The 20,202-nt window shown below is 40.9% G+C and overlaps 3 protein-coding genes across 3 annotated transcripts; 1 reads left to right on the top strand and 2 right to left on the bottom strand.

Annotated features, from left to right (window-relative positions):
• The first annotated feature begins 258 nt into the window (after window positions 1-258).
• Window positions 259-7,895, top strand: LOC141815958 (uncharacterized). The gene is made up of 7 exons (XM_074703816.1): window positions 259-460; window positions 556-758; window positions 833-1,274; window positions 1,371-1,730; window positions 1,822-2,000; window positions 2,114-5,110; window positions 5,224-7,895. The coding sequence occupies exons 1-7, from the start codon at window positions 259-261 to the stop codon at window positions 7,798-7,800; spliced, it is 6,960 nt and encodes a 2,319-aa protein (XP_074559917.1). The 3' UTR covers window positions 7,801-7,895.
• Window positions 7,896-9,717: 1,822 nt separating this feature from the next.
• On the bottom strand, window positions 9,718-11,643 carry LOC141815959 (protein NRT1/ PTR FAMILY 7.2-like). The gene is made up of 3 exons (XM_074703817.1): window positions 11,481-11,643; window positions 11,185-11,402; window positions 9,718-11,100 (listed from the first exon to the last, which is right to left on the bottom strand). Exons 1-3 carry the CDS (start codon window positions 11,641-11,643, stop codon window positions 9,718-9,720), a joined length of 1,764 nt encoding a protein of 587 aa, XP_074559918.1.
• A 2,556-nt stretch (window positions 11,644-14,199) lies between these two features.
• Window positions 14,200-19,327, bottom strand: LOC141815961 (uncharacterized). Its single transcript, XM_074703821.1, has 3 exons — window positions 18,206-19,327; window positions 15,448-16,134; window positions 14,200-15,062 (listed from the first exon to the last, which is right to left on the bottom strand). The coding sequence occupies exons 1-3, from the start codon at window positions 19,325-19,327 to the stop codon at window positions 14,514-14,516; spliced, it is 2,358 nt and encodes a 785-aa protein (XP_074559922.1). The 3' UTR covers window positions 14,200-14,513.
• Window positions 19,328-20,202: the final 875 nt, after the last annotated feature.

Genomic DNA, 20,202 nt, shown 5'->3' with positions numbered 1-20,202 from the left:
GATTCAGGAACTATAATCTTTCACTCAAATGCTCTTTAGATAATGATGTTTCCCTTGAGATTTGAGAATCACCACTAAATACTTCCAAAAAACTTTGAAGTTTGAGGTTGATCTTTCTCCTGTCTTTTGCAATTTACTAAATTATTGAAGTGTGAAAGTTAATGCATACAAGAAAGGATCACCTTTCTGTGTCATTACATACTGCATAACATTACTATTCATTATTCTGAAGCAGGTTCTGTTACTGAACTTAAGAAGATGGATACAAGGAAAAGCATTGAAGAACAGTTGGACAAGTTGCATCCTTGTTTTTCATTGCAAACAAGAATTGCCATTGTCGGAGCTGGCCCAAGTGGATTATCAGCTGCATATGCCCTAGCCAAACTTGGATATAGTAATGTGACAGTATTTGAGAAGTATCAAACAGTGGCTGGAATGTGTGAATCAATTGATATTGAAGGTGGGCTAACTAAATAAAGCTGTTGTTATGTATTTGGTTTTCCATTATGTTATTTGATGGATTTGTAGCTAAATATTGAGCATTCGGTTATTCAGGAAGGATCTATGATTTGGGTGGTCAAGTTATTGCTGCAAACAGTGCCCCTGTTATTTCTCACTTGGCAAAAGAAGTAGGTGCAGAATTTGAAGAAATGGACTCACACAAGCTTGCACTCATTGATAGCCGCACAGGGAAGTTTGAAGACATGAAAGTGGCTGACGATTATGTTTCCCTTATATCGTTGACATTGCGATTACAAGTTTGTCAGCTTCCTTCCATTTTGATCCTATATTTTGATAAATAGACATTTTGTGATTAACACTTTTCTGACAGGATGAAGCAAACAGTTCTGGTCATACCGGCATTCGTGCATTAAGCAACTTTGCATCTGATCCAACTCTTGATTTTCTCAAGTCACATGGCCTTAGTTCTTTGCCAAAATCAGTGGCATATGGTTATACTGCATCAGGATATGGTTTTGTGCAAGACATGCCTTATGCTTACATTCACGAATTCACTAGAACTTCCATGGCTGGAAAGATTCGACGTTTTAAAGGTGGATACTCGAGCATGTGGCAGAAACTCAGCCAGTCTCTACCTTTCGAAGTCCTATGCAATAACGAAATTGTAAATATCAGGAGGCATACTTTGGGTGTCAGCTTAACTGTGAAGAATGCCAATAATGAGGAAAAAGTCATGAAATTCGACAAAATTATCATTTCAGGTGCTCTAGCCTTCAAGAATGGAAGGACTTACAGGTCTTCAGCACTAGCCAGTAAGCAAAGCTCCGGAACACTTCATTTTTTCCTGCAAGAACTTGTTTTTCTTTGTGCAACATCATTTATTTGATTAATATCTCTCTACTACGTAGCTGAAGAAAGTGAGGTGGTAGATTTGAATGATCTTGAGCAGCAGTTGTTCTGTAAGGTGCAGACAATAGATTACTATACCACTGTTCTCAAGATTAAAGGATTTGACCACATGCCTGTTGGATTTTACTACTTCGGCGAATTCATGGATGATCCTGCAACAATTGGACATCCTGTGGCAATGCAGAAGTTTTTCAGTGATACAAATATATTCCTGTTTTGGTCATATGGAAATTCCAGTGATGTCCAGGGTCCTACTGTGATAAAGCTTCTGACTGATGTTGTGAACACAATGGGAGGAGTGGTTCAGGAAGTGGTTTTGCAAAGGCGGTTCAAGTACTTTCCTCATGTTAGTAGTGAAGGTCAGATCCCTCTTTCATAATTTTTGTTTCCTCGTGTTGATTCTTCAAGCTGATTTTCTCTTTTATCACCTTCAATTTCTGTTCTTTCTAGACATGAAAGAAGGTTTCTTTGAGAAACTGGAATCTCAGCTTCAAGGCTTTCAAAATACATATTATGTGGGAGGGCTGATGGCTTTTGAACTAACCGAACGAAACTCATCGTATGCCATGGCTTTAGTCTGCAAATACTTTGCTAATGATAGTGAGACACCACTCATTCCATATGTTAAGGTAATGCTTTGTCAAGCAATGCTTTGAAGAATCTTTCATAGTGTTCATTCTTTCAACTTTTGATGTTTCTATATCAAATTGTCTTCTTAGTCAGCGAAGCTGTTTTCTTGCAGAGATTATTTCCTCTAGTTTCTAGCAGCGAGTCGTATTTTCGAAGAGTAATTGGTGAAACCCCTGAGTTAGTTTATCCAGATCTACCATCTCTTAATGGTTACTTGAAGTTCTGGGGAACTCATCCAATCACTGCTAGTAAAACTCTGTACACATGGATTAATGAGGAAGGAAAGATTGTGAATCAACGAACTTTCGGTGAACTCGAAGCCAATGCATCACATATTGCTCAAAAACTATTAAGTGACAAGCCCAGTTTCAAGTCAGGTGATCGAGTTCTACTAATCTACCTCCCTGGTCTGGAGTTCATCGATGCTTTCTTTGGGTGTCTCAAAGCTAAAATCATACCAGTTCCAGTTCTGCCTCCTGATCCACTTCAGCAAGGTGGGCAAGCACTTCTCAAGATCCAAAACGTTTCCAAGTCATGCAATGCTGCGGCGATTCTGTCTACTTCATCATACCATGCAGCTGTTCGAACAGGAGGATTCATGAAGAATGTAATTTCCTGGACAAAAAGTAGTGAAAATTCTTCAGCTACTTGGCCTGAGCTCCCATGGGTGCATACAGATTCATGGATTAAAAAATATCGACGTCAGTCTAGAGATTCCCAGCTGAAAGACTTGGAATCTGAAAACTCTGAGTTCCCAGAAGAGATATGTTTTTTGCAATTCACATCAGGCTCGACTGGAGATCCAAAAGGGGTGATGATAACTCATGGAGGACTGATTCATAATGTGAAGACGATGCAAAGACGATACAAGAGCTCTTCTCAAACTGTTTTGGTTAGCTGGCTTCCTCAGTACCATGACATGGGGCTTATAGGTGGTCTTTTTACTGCTCTGGTCAGTGGTGGAACTGCGATACTCTTCTCACCGATGACATTCATCAGGAATCCTCTCTTGTGGCTTCGAACCATGAGTGACTATCAGGCAACTCACAGTGCAGCTCCCAATTTTGCATTTGAATTGGTAATTAGAAGGCTAGAAGCAGATAAGGCGAAGAACCATACCTATGATCTGTCATCTTTGATCTTTCTTATGATTTCTGCTGAACCAGTAAGGAAGAAAACACTGAAAAGATTCATTGAAATTTCTCAGTCATTTGGCCTGTCTCAAGAGGTAATGGCTCCTGGCTATGGTCTTGCTGAGAATTGTGTGTTTGTGAGCTGTGCTTTCGGAGAAGGCAAGCCGATCCTGATAGATTGGGAGGGTAGAGTCTGCTGTGGTTACAGTTGTCCAAATGATTCAGATGTCGATATCAGAATTGTAGACCCTGAAACTCTTCGAGAGCATGAAGAACATGGAAAAGAAGGTGAGATATGGATTAGCAGTCCTAGTGCTGGAGTTGGTTACTGGGGCAATGAGGATCTGAGTCGAAAAACATTCTTCAATGAACTTGAGAATCACAGAGGCAAGAGATACACAAGAACAGGAGACTTGGGAAGAATCATCGAGGGGAAACTTTTCATCACTGGCCGAATAAAGGACTTGATAATTGTTGCTGGAAGAAACATATACTCAGCTGATGTAGAGAAGACAGTAGAGGGTTCATCAGATTCTCTACGCCCAGGTTGCTGTGCTGTCATTGGTGTTGCAGAGGAAATCCTGAAAACGAAAGGGATTCCAGTTTCGGAGACTTCTGATCAAGTTGGACTAGTTGTTATTGCCGAGGTTAAGGATGGAAAATCGATCAACGAAGAGATTGTTGAACAAATCAAATTACGAGTTGCAGAAGAACATGGTGTCTCTGTGGCTTCTATCAAGCTAATCAAACCGAGAACCATATCAAAGACAACTTCTGGCAAGATTCGGAGGTTTGAGTGTCTCAGGAAATTTGCAGATGACACATTAAATCTTGCAACAATGTCTGCTTCTTCCAAGAAGTCTCTTTTTCGATCTTTTACCACTGGCAGCTCTGTGGAGAGGAGAAGTTCGATCCCGCTGCTCAGCAAATCTCTTTCTCCTGATTCTCAACCTTGTAATGCTGGAAAGGATGTTGAAGAGATCATTAATTTCCTCAGACAACTCGTAGCTGAACAAACTGGCATAGCTATTGAGAAGATATCTGCTACTGATAGTCTGGTTTCCTATGGTATCGATTCAATTGGGGTCGTTAGAGCAGCCCAAAAACTTTCTGATTACCTTGGTGTTCCTGTTGGAGCTGTAGACATTTTTACTGCAACTTGCATTTCAGATTTAGCAAGCTTTTCCCAGAACCTTCTCATTAAGTCCCAGCCCAGGACAATGAAATCAACCTCCCACCTTCTGGACGATGTCGAAGATTCGGTTGATCTCCATACCAATGCATCATCAATTCAGAAGCTGGCTGTTTGCTTCCTACAAGCTTTGGCCATTTTGTATGTGTCTTCTATCCTAATCTTTCCTGCTTACATCTCCAGCTCAATTTTCTTCAGTTTGGTTTCCATTAATGTGGCCGAGAATTTGTTACTCATTTCGACTTTCCTTTCACTTGCTCTTGCACCTCTGGCCTGGATTTCTTACATCTTTCTCACTTGCCTTTTCCTCTCCATCTTCGGAAACTCATTCCTCCAACTTAACTATGTCCTCACTCCACAAGTCTCTTTATGGTCCATCGATTTTGTTAAATGGTGGGCACTAAGCAAAGCTCAGGAAGTAGCTGCAAAATTCTTGGCTGTCTTCCTCAAGGGCACAGTGTTCTTGAACTACTGGTACAAGATGCAAGGAGCTCGGGTCGGGTCATCTGTTATACTCGATACCGTTGAGATTACAGATCCCTCTCTTGTTTCGATTGGAGAAGAAGCCATGATAGCAGAAGGTGTTCTGATTCAAAGCCATGAGGTGAGGAATGGTGCATTGAGCTTCTGCCCTATCAAAATTGGCAGGAATTCCACCATTGGTCCTTACGCCGTGATCCAGAAAGGAAGCATAGTCGGAGTAGGCGAGGAAATTCAACCTCTACAGAGAGTTGGGGATGCAAATCACATAACTAAGCCAGTGAAATCTTCTAAGATTGAAAAGGTCTAGTAAGCTTTTCTCCTCTAATTTGTGCAAGCTCAAGTTCTATTAGAGCTATTATTTCGAGCAGTTGCACTGATAGATAACAAATGATCTTCTCCCTCTTTTTTGTGCAGATAAACTTATATGAAGGCATATCAGAAAACTTGATACCAGTCTATCACTTTCTGGGAATCTATGCTGTAGGTTGCTTGGGATCTCTATCTGGTGCCATCGTTTATTCGTCTTACGTATACTTCTTCAAAGCCTCCTTTTCGCGGCACAGCTTCATGTTCGCTTGCCTTGCCGGCGCCTTCCATTGGTTGCCTGCTACAATCACAGCATTTGCTTCCATGACAACTGAGCTCCCATCCAGTCCAATTACTTGTGCTTTCTTCATGGCTACTGCTTACTTCATTCATGGCCTGGTCCTTAGCCTCCTCACCGGCAGTTTAAACCGTTGCCTCAATTCAAATTCCCACATGAAGATCTGGTTTCTTGATCAAATCAACACTGCTAGCCACATCAGGTTTGCCAAACTCTTGTCAGGAACAGAAGCATTTTGTGTGTATCTACGCCTTTTGGGAGCTAAAGTCGGCCGCCATTGTTCTATCAGGGCGATCAACCCTGTCAGTAACCCTGCTATGATCTCAATTGGTGATGGTGTTCATCTTGGCGATTTCAGCCGCATCGTAAGTGGGTTCTATTCTGTTCATGGATTTGTTTCTGGGGCAATTCAGATTGAGAAAAACTCAGTGGTTGGCAGTCAGAGCTTAGTCCTCTCAGGATCAAACATCCAAGAAGATGTTGTTCTTGGTGCTCTTTCGATCGCACCTGTGGATTCTGTCCTCCACAGAGGGGGCATCTACATGGGCTCTCAGACGCCCACCATGGTCAAAAACACCATGCATCTTACAGATGAGAGAATTGATGAGATGGATGCGAAGTACAAGAAGATCGTCGGAAGACTCGCCGGAAACTTAGCCATTACGACGATGAAGGTCAATTCGAGGTACTTCCATCGAATTGGCGTCGCCGGAAAAGGTGTTCTGAAATTGCACCGAGATCTCTCAGCTTTTCCAGCTCACAAAATCTTCAGCCCCGGCAAATGCTTCTCGGTGGTGATCCGACATAGCAACAGTCTTAGCGCCGACGACGATGCGAGAATCGATGCACGGGGTGCGACTCTACGAGTCTTCTCTGAAGAAAGCTGTGACATGCCTCTTCTCGACCTGACTCTGAAAACAGGCAAAGCGTTCTACGCTCGCACAATCGAAGACTTCGCCACATGGCTGGTCTGCGGCCTTCCGGCGAGGGAGCAGCAAGTCAAACGATCTCCTCACATCCGGGAAGCCGTCTGGGGTTCTTTGAGGAACACAAACTCTTACACAGAGCTGCACTACTACTCAAACATCACTCGATTGCTTCGCTTTGATGATGGCCGAGAGATGTATGCCAAGTTCAAACTGCGCCCGGTTGATTCCGAGATCGGTGAGGACTCCGGTCAGGTGGCTCCAAAAGGCATTCTTCCCCCGGAGACAGGTGCGATCCCGAGGGAAGAGGACGACACCCGTCCCTTGCTCTTCCTGGCTGATGATTTCCGGCGACGAGTGAGCTCCCCGGCTCATGTCCGTTACATGTTTCAGCTGCAAGTCCGGCCAATTCCCTCCGACGAAGCAGCGCGCGAAGAGGCTCTCGACTGCACCAGGCCATGGGATGAGTCGGAATACCCGCACGTCGACATCGGCGAGATCACAATCGATGAGAATCTCTCTGCGGAAGAATCTGAAAGGCTAGAATTCAATCCGTTTCTGCGTTGCGACGAGGTCGATGTCATCCGAGCAAGCTCGTGCTCGCAGAGCGCGTCCATCGACCATGGCCGCTCGTTGGTGTACGAGATCTGCCAACGTCTGCGCAATGGCGCTCCGCTCCCGATGGCCTGGCGGAATTTCCTCGAGCAGTCTGATACAAAAGTGGACCTTTCCGGCTGTCCGATGATGAACGCAGCGGAGCTGAAGAAGGCTGCTCCTGATCGGAAAGTGACATTAGCAAGGACATGGTATCAAACGCTGTGGGCATCCCTTTGCCAGCCATTGCTGCAGACGTTCTTGCCTTATTTCGTCATCGGAGTAGTGATCTTCGTGCTGCTCCGCTGGACGTTCGCCGTCAAGTCAGCCATGGACCTCCCTCTGCACTGGCTGCTACCACTTTTCTGGGCTGCATCCGGCGTCGCTGCTGCGATCGTATGTGCTGCAGCCAAGTCGGTTCTGGTCGGCAAGCGAGAGGACGGCGAAGCAGCTCACGTATGGAGCTGGGTGGTGTTCATGGACACTGTGTGGCAGGCTCTGAGGACTGTTGCAGGCGACTACTTTCTCGAGATGATCGCCGGATCTGTATTCTTTGGGTTGTGGATGAGGCTGCTGGGCGCACGCGTCGAGGTCGAACACGGGGTGTACGTGGCCGGCATGGGGGCGGCGCTGAACCCTGAGCTGGTGGAGATTGAGCGAGGCGGCGCCGTCGGGAGAGATGCAGTGCTGTTCGGGCACATCTACGAAGGGGAAGACGGGAAAGTGAGGTACGGGAAGGTGAGGGTCGAGGAGGGTGGCTTCGTGGGAAGCAGGGCAGTGGCCATGCCTGGCGTGAGGGTGGAGGCTGGAGGTCACCTGGGTGCTCTCTCTTTGGCCATGAAGGAAGAAATTGTCAAGTCAATCTGAAGAAGGTCAAAGTCAAACTAAACCAGAGGTTAGTCAACCTTTCCCTTGAAGGAAGAAATTGTCAAGTCAATAAGATTCAAAGTCAAACCAAACCAGAGGTTTCAACTTTTCCCTTTTAAATTTTCTTTTGAGCTAATATTAAAGCAATAAGATTAAAGTATGTTGTGTAGTAATATTGTAGTCTCGGGACATAGTTGAGTTGGTTACGACGGAGTAAAATTACTAAAGTGGAAAGGGTTGAATTTCGGTCCTCCTCTGTTGTGATCAACTATAATTTTTCAATTTACCTTCTTATAGATGGTCGTGGGAAATGATTGTATGAGACTGTTGGGTGATAGATTCTATGCTGAAGAAGTAGTGTAGTAATATTGTAAATGAATCGGACTTTTATGAATAAATTAAATGTTCGATTCAATAATGAGTTTGATTTTTTATTAATGTTCAAGGACAAAGCTTGTTATGTTTAAAATTTAAGGGGCACAAATTAAAATTACGTTCCAAATTAACTGAATTGTTAGAAGGACATGAAAATACTTTTATTTCTAATATTGCTGTAATAATTATAAATAATAACTGCTATAATATAGTAGTATTTGTAAATAATTTTAATTAAATTTAAATAGTTTTAACTAAATTTATAAAGAGTTTTTTATATATAAAATGTTTTATATATGAACTTTTAATTGAGTTAAATCAGTTTAATTGACTTGATAATAATTTATTTATATTCGTTTAATACATAAAAAAAATTAATTAAATGAAAAAGTTTGAGTAATTTATTAAATTAAATAAATAAACTTGAATATGATTTGAATATTAATTATGAATCATAGTTTTCGTATTTCTTTTCTTGATCTATTCTATATTACATGGATTTCATGTTTCAGATACTAGAATAATTATCTGAAAATAGACTCATCTTGATAGAGATGAAGAACTATTCTATGTATTATTAATAGGATCAATTATAACAACCGCATCATACTTCCGCGGTTCTATTCCTCATATTCTGGGGCGTGGCAGTCGGCTGTGCTAGATACCGAAACAAATAAATTCAACGATCGAAACTACCAGAATTGGTCTATACCCCTTGTAAATCAAAGTTTTAACAAGTCACACTTATTTTGAAGTAAAGTAATTTTGGATCTAGCCATAAGAAAAATGTTTGGTATAAATAATTTACTTCTTGTTTGGTCTTTCACTTCCTTTAGTCGCTACAAGCGCTGCTCTGATCAGTGCAATGGAATGTGTCTATTTATCTATCTCTTGATTCGAAATGAAAGTAAGTTTGAAAAAAGATCTTAGAGTGTCTAGGGTTAAACGAGAGGGTCTCTTAACGTCTTCTTTTTTCTTCCTATCGGATTTATTTCACAAAGACTTGTCATAATGAAAGAGAAGAGGGTAGAAGCAATTTGTTAATATTCATGAATAGAGATCGTGAATAATTTATAAATAATGAATAATATTCACAAATAAAATGTATAAATCATATTCTTCAATAAAATCCTTATCAATATAATAAATAAAACTTTTAAAATAAATAAACAAACTTACATAATCAAGTTCAACATCCAATCAAACAAGTTTAAAAATATAAAAATTTTAAACAATCAAATCAAATAAGTTTAAATTGAAATCTTGATAACACAATTTAACCAAACTCAACTCCAACTTGAACTAAACTCAAACTTATCAAAAAGAAACCAAACCAACTAACTATTTGAACGATTTGATTCATTTCAAGCACGCGGCTAACATTGAATTAGACTGTAACTGGAGTTTAACCAGCTGAGCTTATCGATCTAAATTATATATTTATTGAAACTGAACATACAACACATGAAATCTACTGATTTATTTAGGAGATAGATTGATAGATAGATACGATTGTGGATTAATTTAGCTAGATTTGATGGCCTAAACTGGAACTTCTTCGTCACGTTCGAGCTTGATGTTCTTGTACCACTTGGCACACGCCAAGTAAACTATGAAGTCAATGAAAGTGAGGCCGGCGAGGAGGAAGTAGAATCTATCGAGATGGCCGGAGTTCAAGTTCACCGGTATCCAGCCGGGGCTGTCCCCCTTGGCCGTCACGCTCATGACGATGTTCACCACCATGATGCTGACGTAGTTCCCCAGCGAGATGGAGGCCATGCAGAGGGAGCTCCCGAAGCTCTTGATCCCGTCCGGCGCCTGGCCGTTGAAGAACTCCAGCTGGCCGACGTACATGAACACCTCCGACGCCCCGATCAACGCGTACTGCGGGATCTGCCACAGCACCGTCAGCTCGCTCGGCTCGTGCTCCACCTTCACCCACTTGAGCCTCTCCACCTCCACCAGCCCCGCCGCCACCATGGCCAGCATTCCGATCACCAGCCCCACCCCCATCCGCTGCAGCTCGCTTATCCCCTTCGGGTTGCGCGACACCCGCGCCACCACCGGGATCAGCACCTGCCGGTACACGAAGATGAAGAAGATCACGCTTAGCAGATCGAACACCGACATGCTCGCCGCCGGGACGCGGAACCCGGCGATCTCGGTGTTCATGGACGCGCCTTGCTCCACAAAAATCGAAGCCATTTGCGTGAAGACCACAGAGTAAATGATGGTGCTCAGCCAAATGGGGAGCATCTTCAGCACACACTTCACCTCCTCCACCTGCGTCACCGTGCACAGCTTCCATGGATCGTTCCTCCCATGATCTTCAGCCACCACGACGGCCGCCTTGTCCAGTAACTTGAAATCGTCACTGTGGAGGATCTTCCTGCTTCCGGCGATGGCAGAGTCCCTTCCCTCGACTTCATGGAGCATGCTGGAGTTTCCGGGGACTTCGACTTCCCATTTGCGGACGGCCGCGACGAACACCTGAGCGATCCTTGTCAACGGATTCCCAGACGGTTTGAAATGGCGGTACCTCGGAGTCCCCAGCAAGAAGATGAGCAGGGCGGCGATCGCCGAACCAGCTGATGTCCAGAAGCCGATCAGCCAGCCGCCGGTGTCTTCGTAGTACACCAAGACGCTGTTGGAGAAGAGGGAGCCGACGTTGAGAGCCAGGTAGAAGTAGCTGAAGAACGCCACCTTGGAATGCCTCTCGAGGGGGTCGGTCTCGTCGAATTGGTCGGAGCCGAAGGTGGCGATGGAGGGCTGGTAGCCTCCGTTCCCGAAGGCGATCAAGTAGATCGATATGTAGAAGAGTGAAGTTCCGAGAACGGATGGAGGTCGGCACGAAAGCTCGCCATCTCCACAGCCCGACGGCTTGAGCAGCAACAGCCACGACGCCAACGACAAGATCATCAAACCCTGTCGATCGAACACCAAGACAGAGGATCATCATGAATCTTCTTCTTATACGTGCAACGGAAGCGAATATTCCGGCGAACGTACCAGCACGTAGATCGCCTGGAAGACTGCGCAGGTCAGGTATCTGCCCCAGTACGAATCGCTCATGAAAGCTCCGATGAGGGAGAAGATGTAGACGGTGCCGGTCCATTTGCTCACGCTATTCGCCGCCTCAGCATTGTCTTGCTGCATCACTCGCGTCAAGAACAGCACGAGATTCACGCCCACTCCGAAGAACGCAAGCGTTACCAGACCGAAATTCACTGCCAAACGACCAACAAAACATCTGAATTAAGCAGAAAATTGAGGCACACCTTCAATTTGTGTGTTTTGCTGATTACCTAGCAAGAGGGTGGCTGATTTCCAGCCGCCGGTCGTCGCTTTAACAGCAGGCCATCCCTTTCTGTCCACCGAGCCATCTTCAGTAATTCCAGAGCTCATCTTGTGTTCTTCTTTCATCATTTTTGGAGAAGGGGAACTGGTTGAATCCACAGCCGACGGCATCGATCGATCGCCTGTGAGAATATGCTTTCTCAGGTGGTGGTGTCGCTGCCCCTGAAGAAAGTCTGGTCGGCGAACTCCGGCGAAGGGGAGCAGAGGGAGGTCAGGAAGGAGACGGCAGGGTGGTCCTTGGGATCCAGCCGCGCAACGATGGCAGAAACGGCAGGAGGCGGCGGTGGCAGCGATCCCGACGGCAGCGGCGGTGAGGCTATAGGCATTTACGTCAGCTGACGCGGGCGATTTCTGTCTCCGGCGAGTTCTCCACCGCGAAGCACACAACAACACGCCGGCCGGCCGCGAATGCTCGACGAATTGAAGGCGACGGAGATCGGAGAAGAAGACGAAGGAGGGAGGCCGTTGAGGACAGTCGGTGAGCTCGTAGCTTCGCAACACGTTGATTTATAAGGTAACAGGGAAGGACACGTGGAGGTCTCCGTTTCAGATCCGGTAATTTGGGATCAGCTTTTCTCTCGTTGTTGCTTATCACCATTTAATCGGGTCAAACATGTACATCCACTGACTTATCACTTTATTCACTATTTAAATGTATTTATATACACTAAAAATTTAAAAGTGTGAATCTATATATATTTATTTATTTAAAAAATATTAAAAAGGATCTTTTATTGTATTTTTTATATTAAATTCATTTTTATTTTGATATCAATGTAACCGTGATAAAGTAATTGTTACAATGGATAAGGTGGAATAGATGGAATTGAGTATTTGATTAAAATTAAATTAAATTAATTAAAATTATATTGTATTGATTTTTTTAAATTAATTGAATCAATTAAATTTTTAAATAAAAATTTAATAAATCAAATTGATGAAATATCAGTTAATTTAATTTTTGATCAAATTAATTAAAATAATCAAAAATTTTAAATATTATAAAATTTTATAATTAGTTAGGGATTCATAAATTTATTTAAAAATTTAAAATTTATTTTTTTATTTTAATTAATTTGATTTATTCGATTTAATCGAATAAGAAATTTTAAAATTGAAATCGATTAGAATTAACTAATTTTTTTAGAAAAAATAATTAAAATTCTGAAATAACTGAATTAAAATTTTAAATTCGATCGATTCGATCGATTTATTCAAATTTTTATTCATCCCTACATATGGAGTCCTAATCCTTATTGATTAAATGATAGAATCAATCTAATTTGGAAGTTCTATCCATTAATTCATAAATTTATTTTTTTTTAAAAAATTAATTTTTTTATTTATTCGATTTAATTTTGATTTTAAAATTTATAAATCAATTAAATTGATTAAATTGAAATCATCTATTAATATATATTTGAATTGGATAATAACTAGCTATGCCAATTGAATTATGATTCAATTAATCAATATTAGTTGCTTGTCAATGTTGATGACATCATCAATTGATTGAATAATTTAGTAATTGATCAAATTAATCAATTGTCAATGTTGATGACATCATCAATTGATCAAATTAATCAATTGTCAATGTTGATGACATCATCAATTGTAAAGTTTGATCGGTTGGATTTGTCAAAAAAAATCGATTTTGATTTCTTCTACATAGTTATAATATATTGAAATAATTTTTTTGAGCATTTTTATATATTCATTCATATCTTTATTTTTATTTTATATTAAATATATTTATTTTTTATTTTTTTAAATTTTACTTATTAACCATGTTTTAAAAATTGAATATTAACTTATGTAGGTATTATAACACTCACTCACATTGATTGTAATACTATTTAAATATTATAACTCATATATTAATAAAAATTAAATGCGAGTGATTGATAGTTTTGAAATGAATTATTTATATTAGTTTTTGTGTCATATTATTTTTAAATTTTGTTTCTGTTAATTATGTTTTAATTGTTAATTAAGATAGGTTAAGTTGTGCAAGTCTTTCTAATATTGTCGACTATAGAATCACAACATTAGCCATAGATAGAGAAATATATGTTGAGAATGATCTAGGTTTAGTCGTTGGTGATGAAGGTCGAGGTGTATGGTTTTAAGGTTGACCTAAAATGGTGCAAGGTTTAAAGGAATATAAATTGATATATGATCTAGAGAGGTTGAATCTTGCCCTGACCCATTGGAGAGTTCATTATTCCTTTTATCCTTTCCTCTAAGGAGTTTCTCAAGTGATTCTATATTTGTTCTTCTCATGTAAAATGTTGAGATCATAGTTCGTACGATCGTGATTCTATGTAAAAACTAATTGATAGCTTCTACAATAACAACTTTACATCATTTTAATTTTAAAATAATATTTTAATAAGTAAAACAAACGATAAAATCTCATAACACTTATTTCATTTCAAATAAACATAATCTAATCATAATCGAATATGTAACAGTTACTTGTTAACTTCTACAACGTATAGAAGCTAACAGAAAACTACTACAAAAGAGAAAGGATAAAAATAATTCAATTCATGTTACATGGGACGTCCATTTGACTTTAATTACAAATGAAACATTCATTTGACTTTAAATGAAAAATAGGACGCTATCCCCAAATTTATATACTAGTCAAATGGCAAAGAATCGTAACAAATCCTCAACCTGTTTACTCTAAACTTGTTGCTTATTACAATTGAAATGAAAATTAAGACGATACAACTGGAGGAATTGCACATACAAAAGTGTAAACAAGGAAATCATGCCTGTTCAAGTGAAAGCCGAGAAGTATGCAGAATTGCACTGGATAGCAGCATCAATCATATAAGTACTAATGAGTAGGATCTCACTGGAACTCTCATGGGTAGCATCTTCACACTGTTGCTGTCTCACAACGTGTAGACGGCCTCAAAAACCTTGCTTGGGTATAAGACTCTATTTACTGTTGCAAACTCTCAACCCATTTATCTACCACTTGAGTAGAAATCAGACAGTTCAATTCCATTGAGTTTTATTAAGAGGTTGTTTTCATCCACCTCTATGTCAAGGCCATAGTCTTTTTGAAGTTCAATCACTTTAGACTCTGCGGCTTCGGCTTCTTTAAGTAATATATTGCCTTCTTCAACATCACCCAATTGAAGAGCAGCTAATCTTTCAGCCCTGGCAGCCAAAGCAACTAGTTGAAGTCTGTTACAGCCAGCCAATGCAGCCTCTTTTTCCTTGAGGGAAAGTAAACCTTCATTATCCTGTATTTTGTCGACATTTCCTTTGATATCCTCTTCCAGTTTTTCTAGGTGCACGACGGCCTTATCCAGTTTATCTTGTAAATCCTCCTTTTCACTCTGCAATGCCTTAGCCTCAGCCGCAACCCGCCCTGCTTCCTTAAAATTTCTGGCAGTGGCAGCAACTTTCTTCTCAGCCTCCAGCTCGGGGACTCTTTTCTCAATGAAGCCTATTCTCTGCTTGAATACCGAAACTTCCTGCTGGATGCTTGCCCTTGTTAAAGATAGCTCCTGTAGAATGAATCAAAGTGACAAGGAAAACATATGTCATCCATCTATTTATATTTGCAATTCAATAAGAGAACAGTATTATCATATTGAAGATAATTAAAGATGAACTTTTAGAAGATTTAGAACTAATAATTCAGATTAATTCTGAATCATCTTTAGTCTTGGTCTTGAGAGCACACAGAATATTGCTGGGATTTGGAAGAGATGCCCTTAAAAATATCAGGTTGTGAATATGGGTAGCATTAACCGGCTAAACTGGTGACAGCCAGCCTAGGCTTGTTGAAGTTAGCACATAGAAAATTGTCAAAAAAGACGATGAAACCCATGAAATTTTACTTTTCTTCAAGGATAGTGATCGGGCCTATCACTATCATGTGTGACTAACCTGCAGGGCACTTCTAGCAGCTGAAATTTGTTGTCTTAGTATCTGTATGTCTTCCAGAATTTTTTCCTCCGTCTTTGAAAACCTCACTCTATCCTCCCGTGACTTCAAAATCAAAGATGCCAATTTTTTTTTCAAGACAACTGAATCCTGATAAGTTTTTGCTTCATCAGAGGAAATGGAAGAAAGTTCCATTATCTTTCCCCTCATCTTTTGTGCTGAACACATAACTTCATTAATTTCCTTCTGTCTTATCACTAACGCATCATCTTCAGATTCTACCTCACGAGAGGCCAATTGCATATCTTCGAGCTTGGTCTCAATACTAGATTTGGTTTCGTTGAACAAGGAAACTGTATTAGAAATTCTCTCCTCAACATTTTCAATTTGAGACTTGTTTTCTGCAATTTCTGATTCCTTCAATCTGACTAATTGAAGTAGTTCATCCAATTCTTTTGCCAAAATAACACCTTTTATGGTCAGCATTTCTTTTTCAGCCCTTTCATGCTTAACCAGATCTTCTATTGCATTTTCCAATCCTGTTTGCACTTCTGATATTAATTGTGATTCAACATTCATTTCTAGCTTCTTAATGTCCAACAATTCAGCTGATGATTGCCATTCTTCTTGTTCTCTATTAAACACTTCCTCTGCATTTTTAAGGATACACTCTGCATTATCAGCTGCAACCTATGGAAAGGAAGACCAAATCACATCTATGATTCTAAGTAATATAAGCAAAGTTGCATGAGTAATAGAAGATAGCACTGGAAAGAAATGCCACATCAGCACCTGCATAAAATTGATTCCATAACAGTTAGCTCAGAAGATAGTGAAAGAGAATCATACTGCCACGTTAGATACCATTTTTCCTCTACGCATTAATATATTAGTTTTAGAGATGATAGAAATCACATAAAAGAGAACCATTGACATTTTGAAACATAAAAGCCTAGATGAGCTAGAAAAGAAGACCTTGGAGTAATGTCAGCCGATTGACAAAATGATGAATCCCTGCCAAGAAGCTAAAATGAACCAAACTAAATTCAAGTTCCTAGTAAAAGACTCCTTAGTAGTCCACAAGTTCTTGTCAGACATTCCCAAAATGCTAAATCTAAGTGAAGTATCTAATCAAGACTTAGGTCAAAGACCAAGTATCTTCCAGGTGCTACTACCATGAAACACAGAAGGAATAAAAAAATACTTTTATATACCAAATATGACAATTATTTCAATCCAAACGAATGTATAATATAATACAACCATAGTCAGGATCAGAGTATTGCTAATCAATGCTATCATAACTTATAAAAAGAAATGATTCATGAAGAATCCAATTGGACAACCATATGGCAGGATTAGAATATTACTAATAGTTGTTATCATAACTTACAAAAAGAAAGGATTAGAATATTACTAATGGTTGTTATCATAACTTACAAAAAGAAATGATTCATGAAGAATCCAATTGGACATCCAACTATCCAGCCAGGAATTATATGCATGCTGCCACAAGTGCACATTGAAGCGCAAACAAAAATCTATAGAAGCATCATATCCGTATTTAGCAAGAAGTCTAGTTTGCCTGATCCATCTAACTTGTTCAGTTTGTCCATCTTATTTATCTCTGTTTTATATATGAAATGATAAGTAATATTATATTTAACAGGGCTAGAATGAAGCATTCCACCTCTTAAACTATGGCATGTGAAATGGGAAGGCTCATTTCTTGGGATGACCCAAACTAAACATTGAAAATGGAATCACAGAGAGAATGATATCATTCCATTCATCCTACCAAACATGGCCGAACATTCAAACAGAAGATTCCACTATAATTTTCAAAGGAATTCCTGATATTAGAATGCCAATGGCCATCGTGTAGTGCTAATTTTTTAACAAGAGGATCAGTAGCTTAATTAGGATCTTGTTATAAATGGAGAAAGTACTATTGTGAACAAAAACACAAGTAATTTAACAAGATATAGAATAGACATATATGCTTTTGTTACAAATACAAACAAAAAGGGACAATGAAGTAAACATTTACATGCTCATGCAAGGTGAACCTTTAATCCAAAGCAAGAGGTTCCATGACCTATTGATCAGTAGAAGAACCAAGCATTACAAGAAAACTTGAGTATCTTAACCAGCTAGGACATTAGTGTGGTACAAGTACCAACCTTGCATTTTTGAATAATGATTTAAAATGATCATAGTGATTGAATCATTCTCGATGGGGAAATTAAATCACTGGTCAAAGAGATGATACATCAAACTATTGCTATGAGTTTAAAATATTGATAAAGCTATTAAATCACCTTTATTGAATCATGTCAACACCCTTGATACATTATGACCACGGTTTATCCATGAAATGCTTTAAAAAAACACTAGCTGAGTTGCAGAGTGCACCTATGTATATGCATCAAGAACTATTGAATATAATGAATGGCCAAAAGGAAAAAGATGATAACTTATGCTGCAGACAAATATGGGAAAAGAGTTTACAATCCTATTAGTAGCTTGATTATCACTTCAAAGAAGATACAAAGTCTAAACAGAAATGAACGACCTCCAGTGAATTAGAGCAATTAGATGTACAATGATTATTTTTTTCAAGTTACAAATGTACAACTTTCTATACTTTTTAAATTTCAGGTAGACACCGCAGCATATTCTTCTCCATCAACAAATCTAGGTTTATTTCTTCTGAAAAAAAAAACATTTTTGTAAAAGAGTTCTCTTCTGAGGATCATACCTTAGCAAACTGTTCCAGCTGCGTAATACCTTCTTCCTCTGCCACTATTTGCTCCTCCAGCACTTCCTGCATTTTATATTCGGCATGCTCGCAATCGGCCTCTGCATCCTTCAATGAGAGCAGGAGCTTGTCCCTTTCCACTTCAACGGCTGCAATGTCTTCGCTGACCTTCTCCGCCTTCTCAAAGTCCTCGGACTCGCAGGCTATCTCAAGCTCACTTTCCAGGTCCTTATGCCTAGCTGAAGCAGTATTCACGCTCTCAACTATCTTCCGCCGTTTCCTCTCCAACTCCTTCCTCTCTGCATAAGCCGAAGATGCTTTTTGCCGGATGGATTGAAGTTTTTCAGAGATTCGAGCCCTAACCAGAAGGAGTCTTTCCTCTGCCGAGCCAAAGACGTCTCCTTTAGCAGCAGATTCGCCCACGGAGAAAGCTACTTCTTCTACTCCATCTGGGGGTGGTTGACTGCTGTCTCCTTTGACATCAACTTCGTAGGACCTACCCTCATCTTTTTGTTGTCCCAAAGGCTCGGGACCAGGAGATGCAGGAGGCGGATCGTCCTCCTCCACCTGTGTGGCCGTTTCTTGATGTGGATCAGCACCTACATCTCCACCAACAGAACGGGGCGAAGAAGCAGTAGGCGACTCGTCTACCGTTGGCGTCCTTGAATCAGAGGCCGTTCCATTTACGGACGGCGGGTTAGAAGAACTGCTAAAAAGAGGATCGGAGAGACGATGGGCGTCGTCCAAAGATGCGGCAGCCGGAGGTTCTCGTGCATAGCCGATGCGGACGGCTCGTTTTTTCTTTCGGGAGGGCTGGCGAGAGACAAGGGCAGGCGGCTGGACAGTCAAGGACGGAGGAATCGGAGTCGGCTTAGGAGAATCAAGAACTGGCGGAGGGGATGAGGGGGTCTGCAGGGTGAGATCGGAGAAAAGGTCTTCATCGAGGGCTTTCGACTGGGGGGAAGGTGGTGGCTGGGAAGTGACAGTGGCGACGGCGGATGGCGGCGGCGGCGGCGACTCGTCTACTTGAGGAAGCGAAAGATCGGTGGAGGAGGAGAAGAGGACCATGCCCTCAAAGAGGGAGCCAACCCCATCGTCGGCTCCCTCGGACGACGACGCCATGAGCGGAGAGGCAGAGCAACGCCGGCGGCGAAGTCCTCACAACTGAGAATCTTGATCGGAATCAACGGGCCGGGCCGAACTTAACGACGGAACAGGAAGATTTTCATTCTACCCCCTCATGTTCTTTTTTGCAAAACACCTCCGAAATTGAACATTATCAAAACACCGCTCGTATCTTGTTCTATGTTAATCTCGTAATTTCTTACTATAATAGATATCATAACATAGAAGATACTTGAGTTTCGAGTTAAGAGAAAGATTATCGACAATAGATTACTTGTGGAAATGTACATAGAGAGATAGATGCAAACTCTAAGGCAATTGCTCGTATGAGAGATTTTGTCGAATTTTTTCATCCATTCAAGATCGAGCATGATAGAAGGTAGAGGAGGTCGAGAAGAGTGATTCCTCTACATTCTCATCCAATCCCTTACTCCAATTATATCACTAGATCTCTAGGGGAAATGATGGAATGAACATTTTTATCGCGAGTAGTGATACGAATAGGCTCTTAGTCTCCAATCGAGCTTCGGAGGATGGAGGGTGCATTCGTCCTCTCTTCCTCTCTCGGAAGCCTAACAAAGTTAACTAACTTAGTGCTTAGCAAGTTCTCTCCTCTTTAGCTATTCTTAATGTTTTGGCTGGATGTCGTGGACAGTCAAGCCACCAGTCAATAATTTGCCACCTCACACGTTGTCACTCCCACCGGTGAAGGGACCTAAAGGAAAAGCTAAGTGAACGGATTAACAAGGTGTCGAGGATTCTTGACTGACCACTCCAATGCTCAAGTCAATATCGGAAGGAAGAAAGAGAAGTGTATAAAGTAGTTGGAAATCGAGAGAGAGAGTCTTCATACCTGCGGGAGGGATTATATG

This window comes from Curcuma longa, unplaced genomic scaffold (assembly GCF_044706935.1).
Source record: "Curcuma longa cultivar G26 ecotype Majalengka, Jawa Barat unplaced genomic scaffold, ITB_CL_G26_1.1 contig_13066, whole genome shotgun sequence".
NCBI lineage: Eukaryota > Viridiplantae > Streptophyta > Magnoliopsida > Zingiberales > Zingiberaceae > Curcuma > Curcuma longa.
The sequence above is the reverse complement of the archived record's forward strand: the minus strand, read 5'-3'. Positions and strand labels throughout refer to the sequence as shown.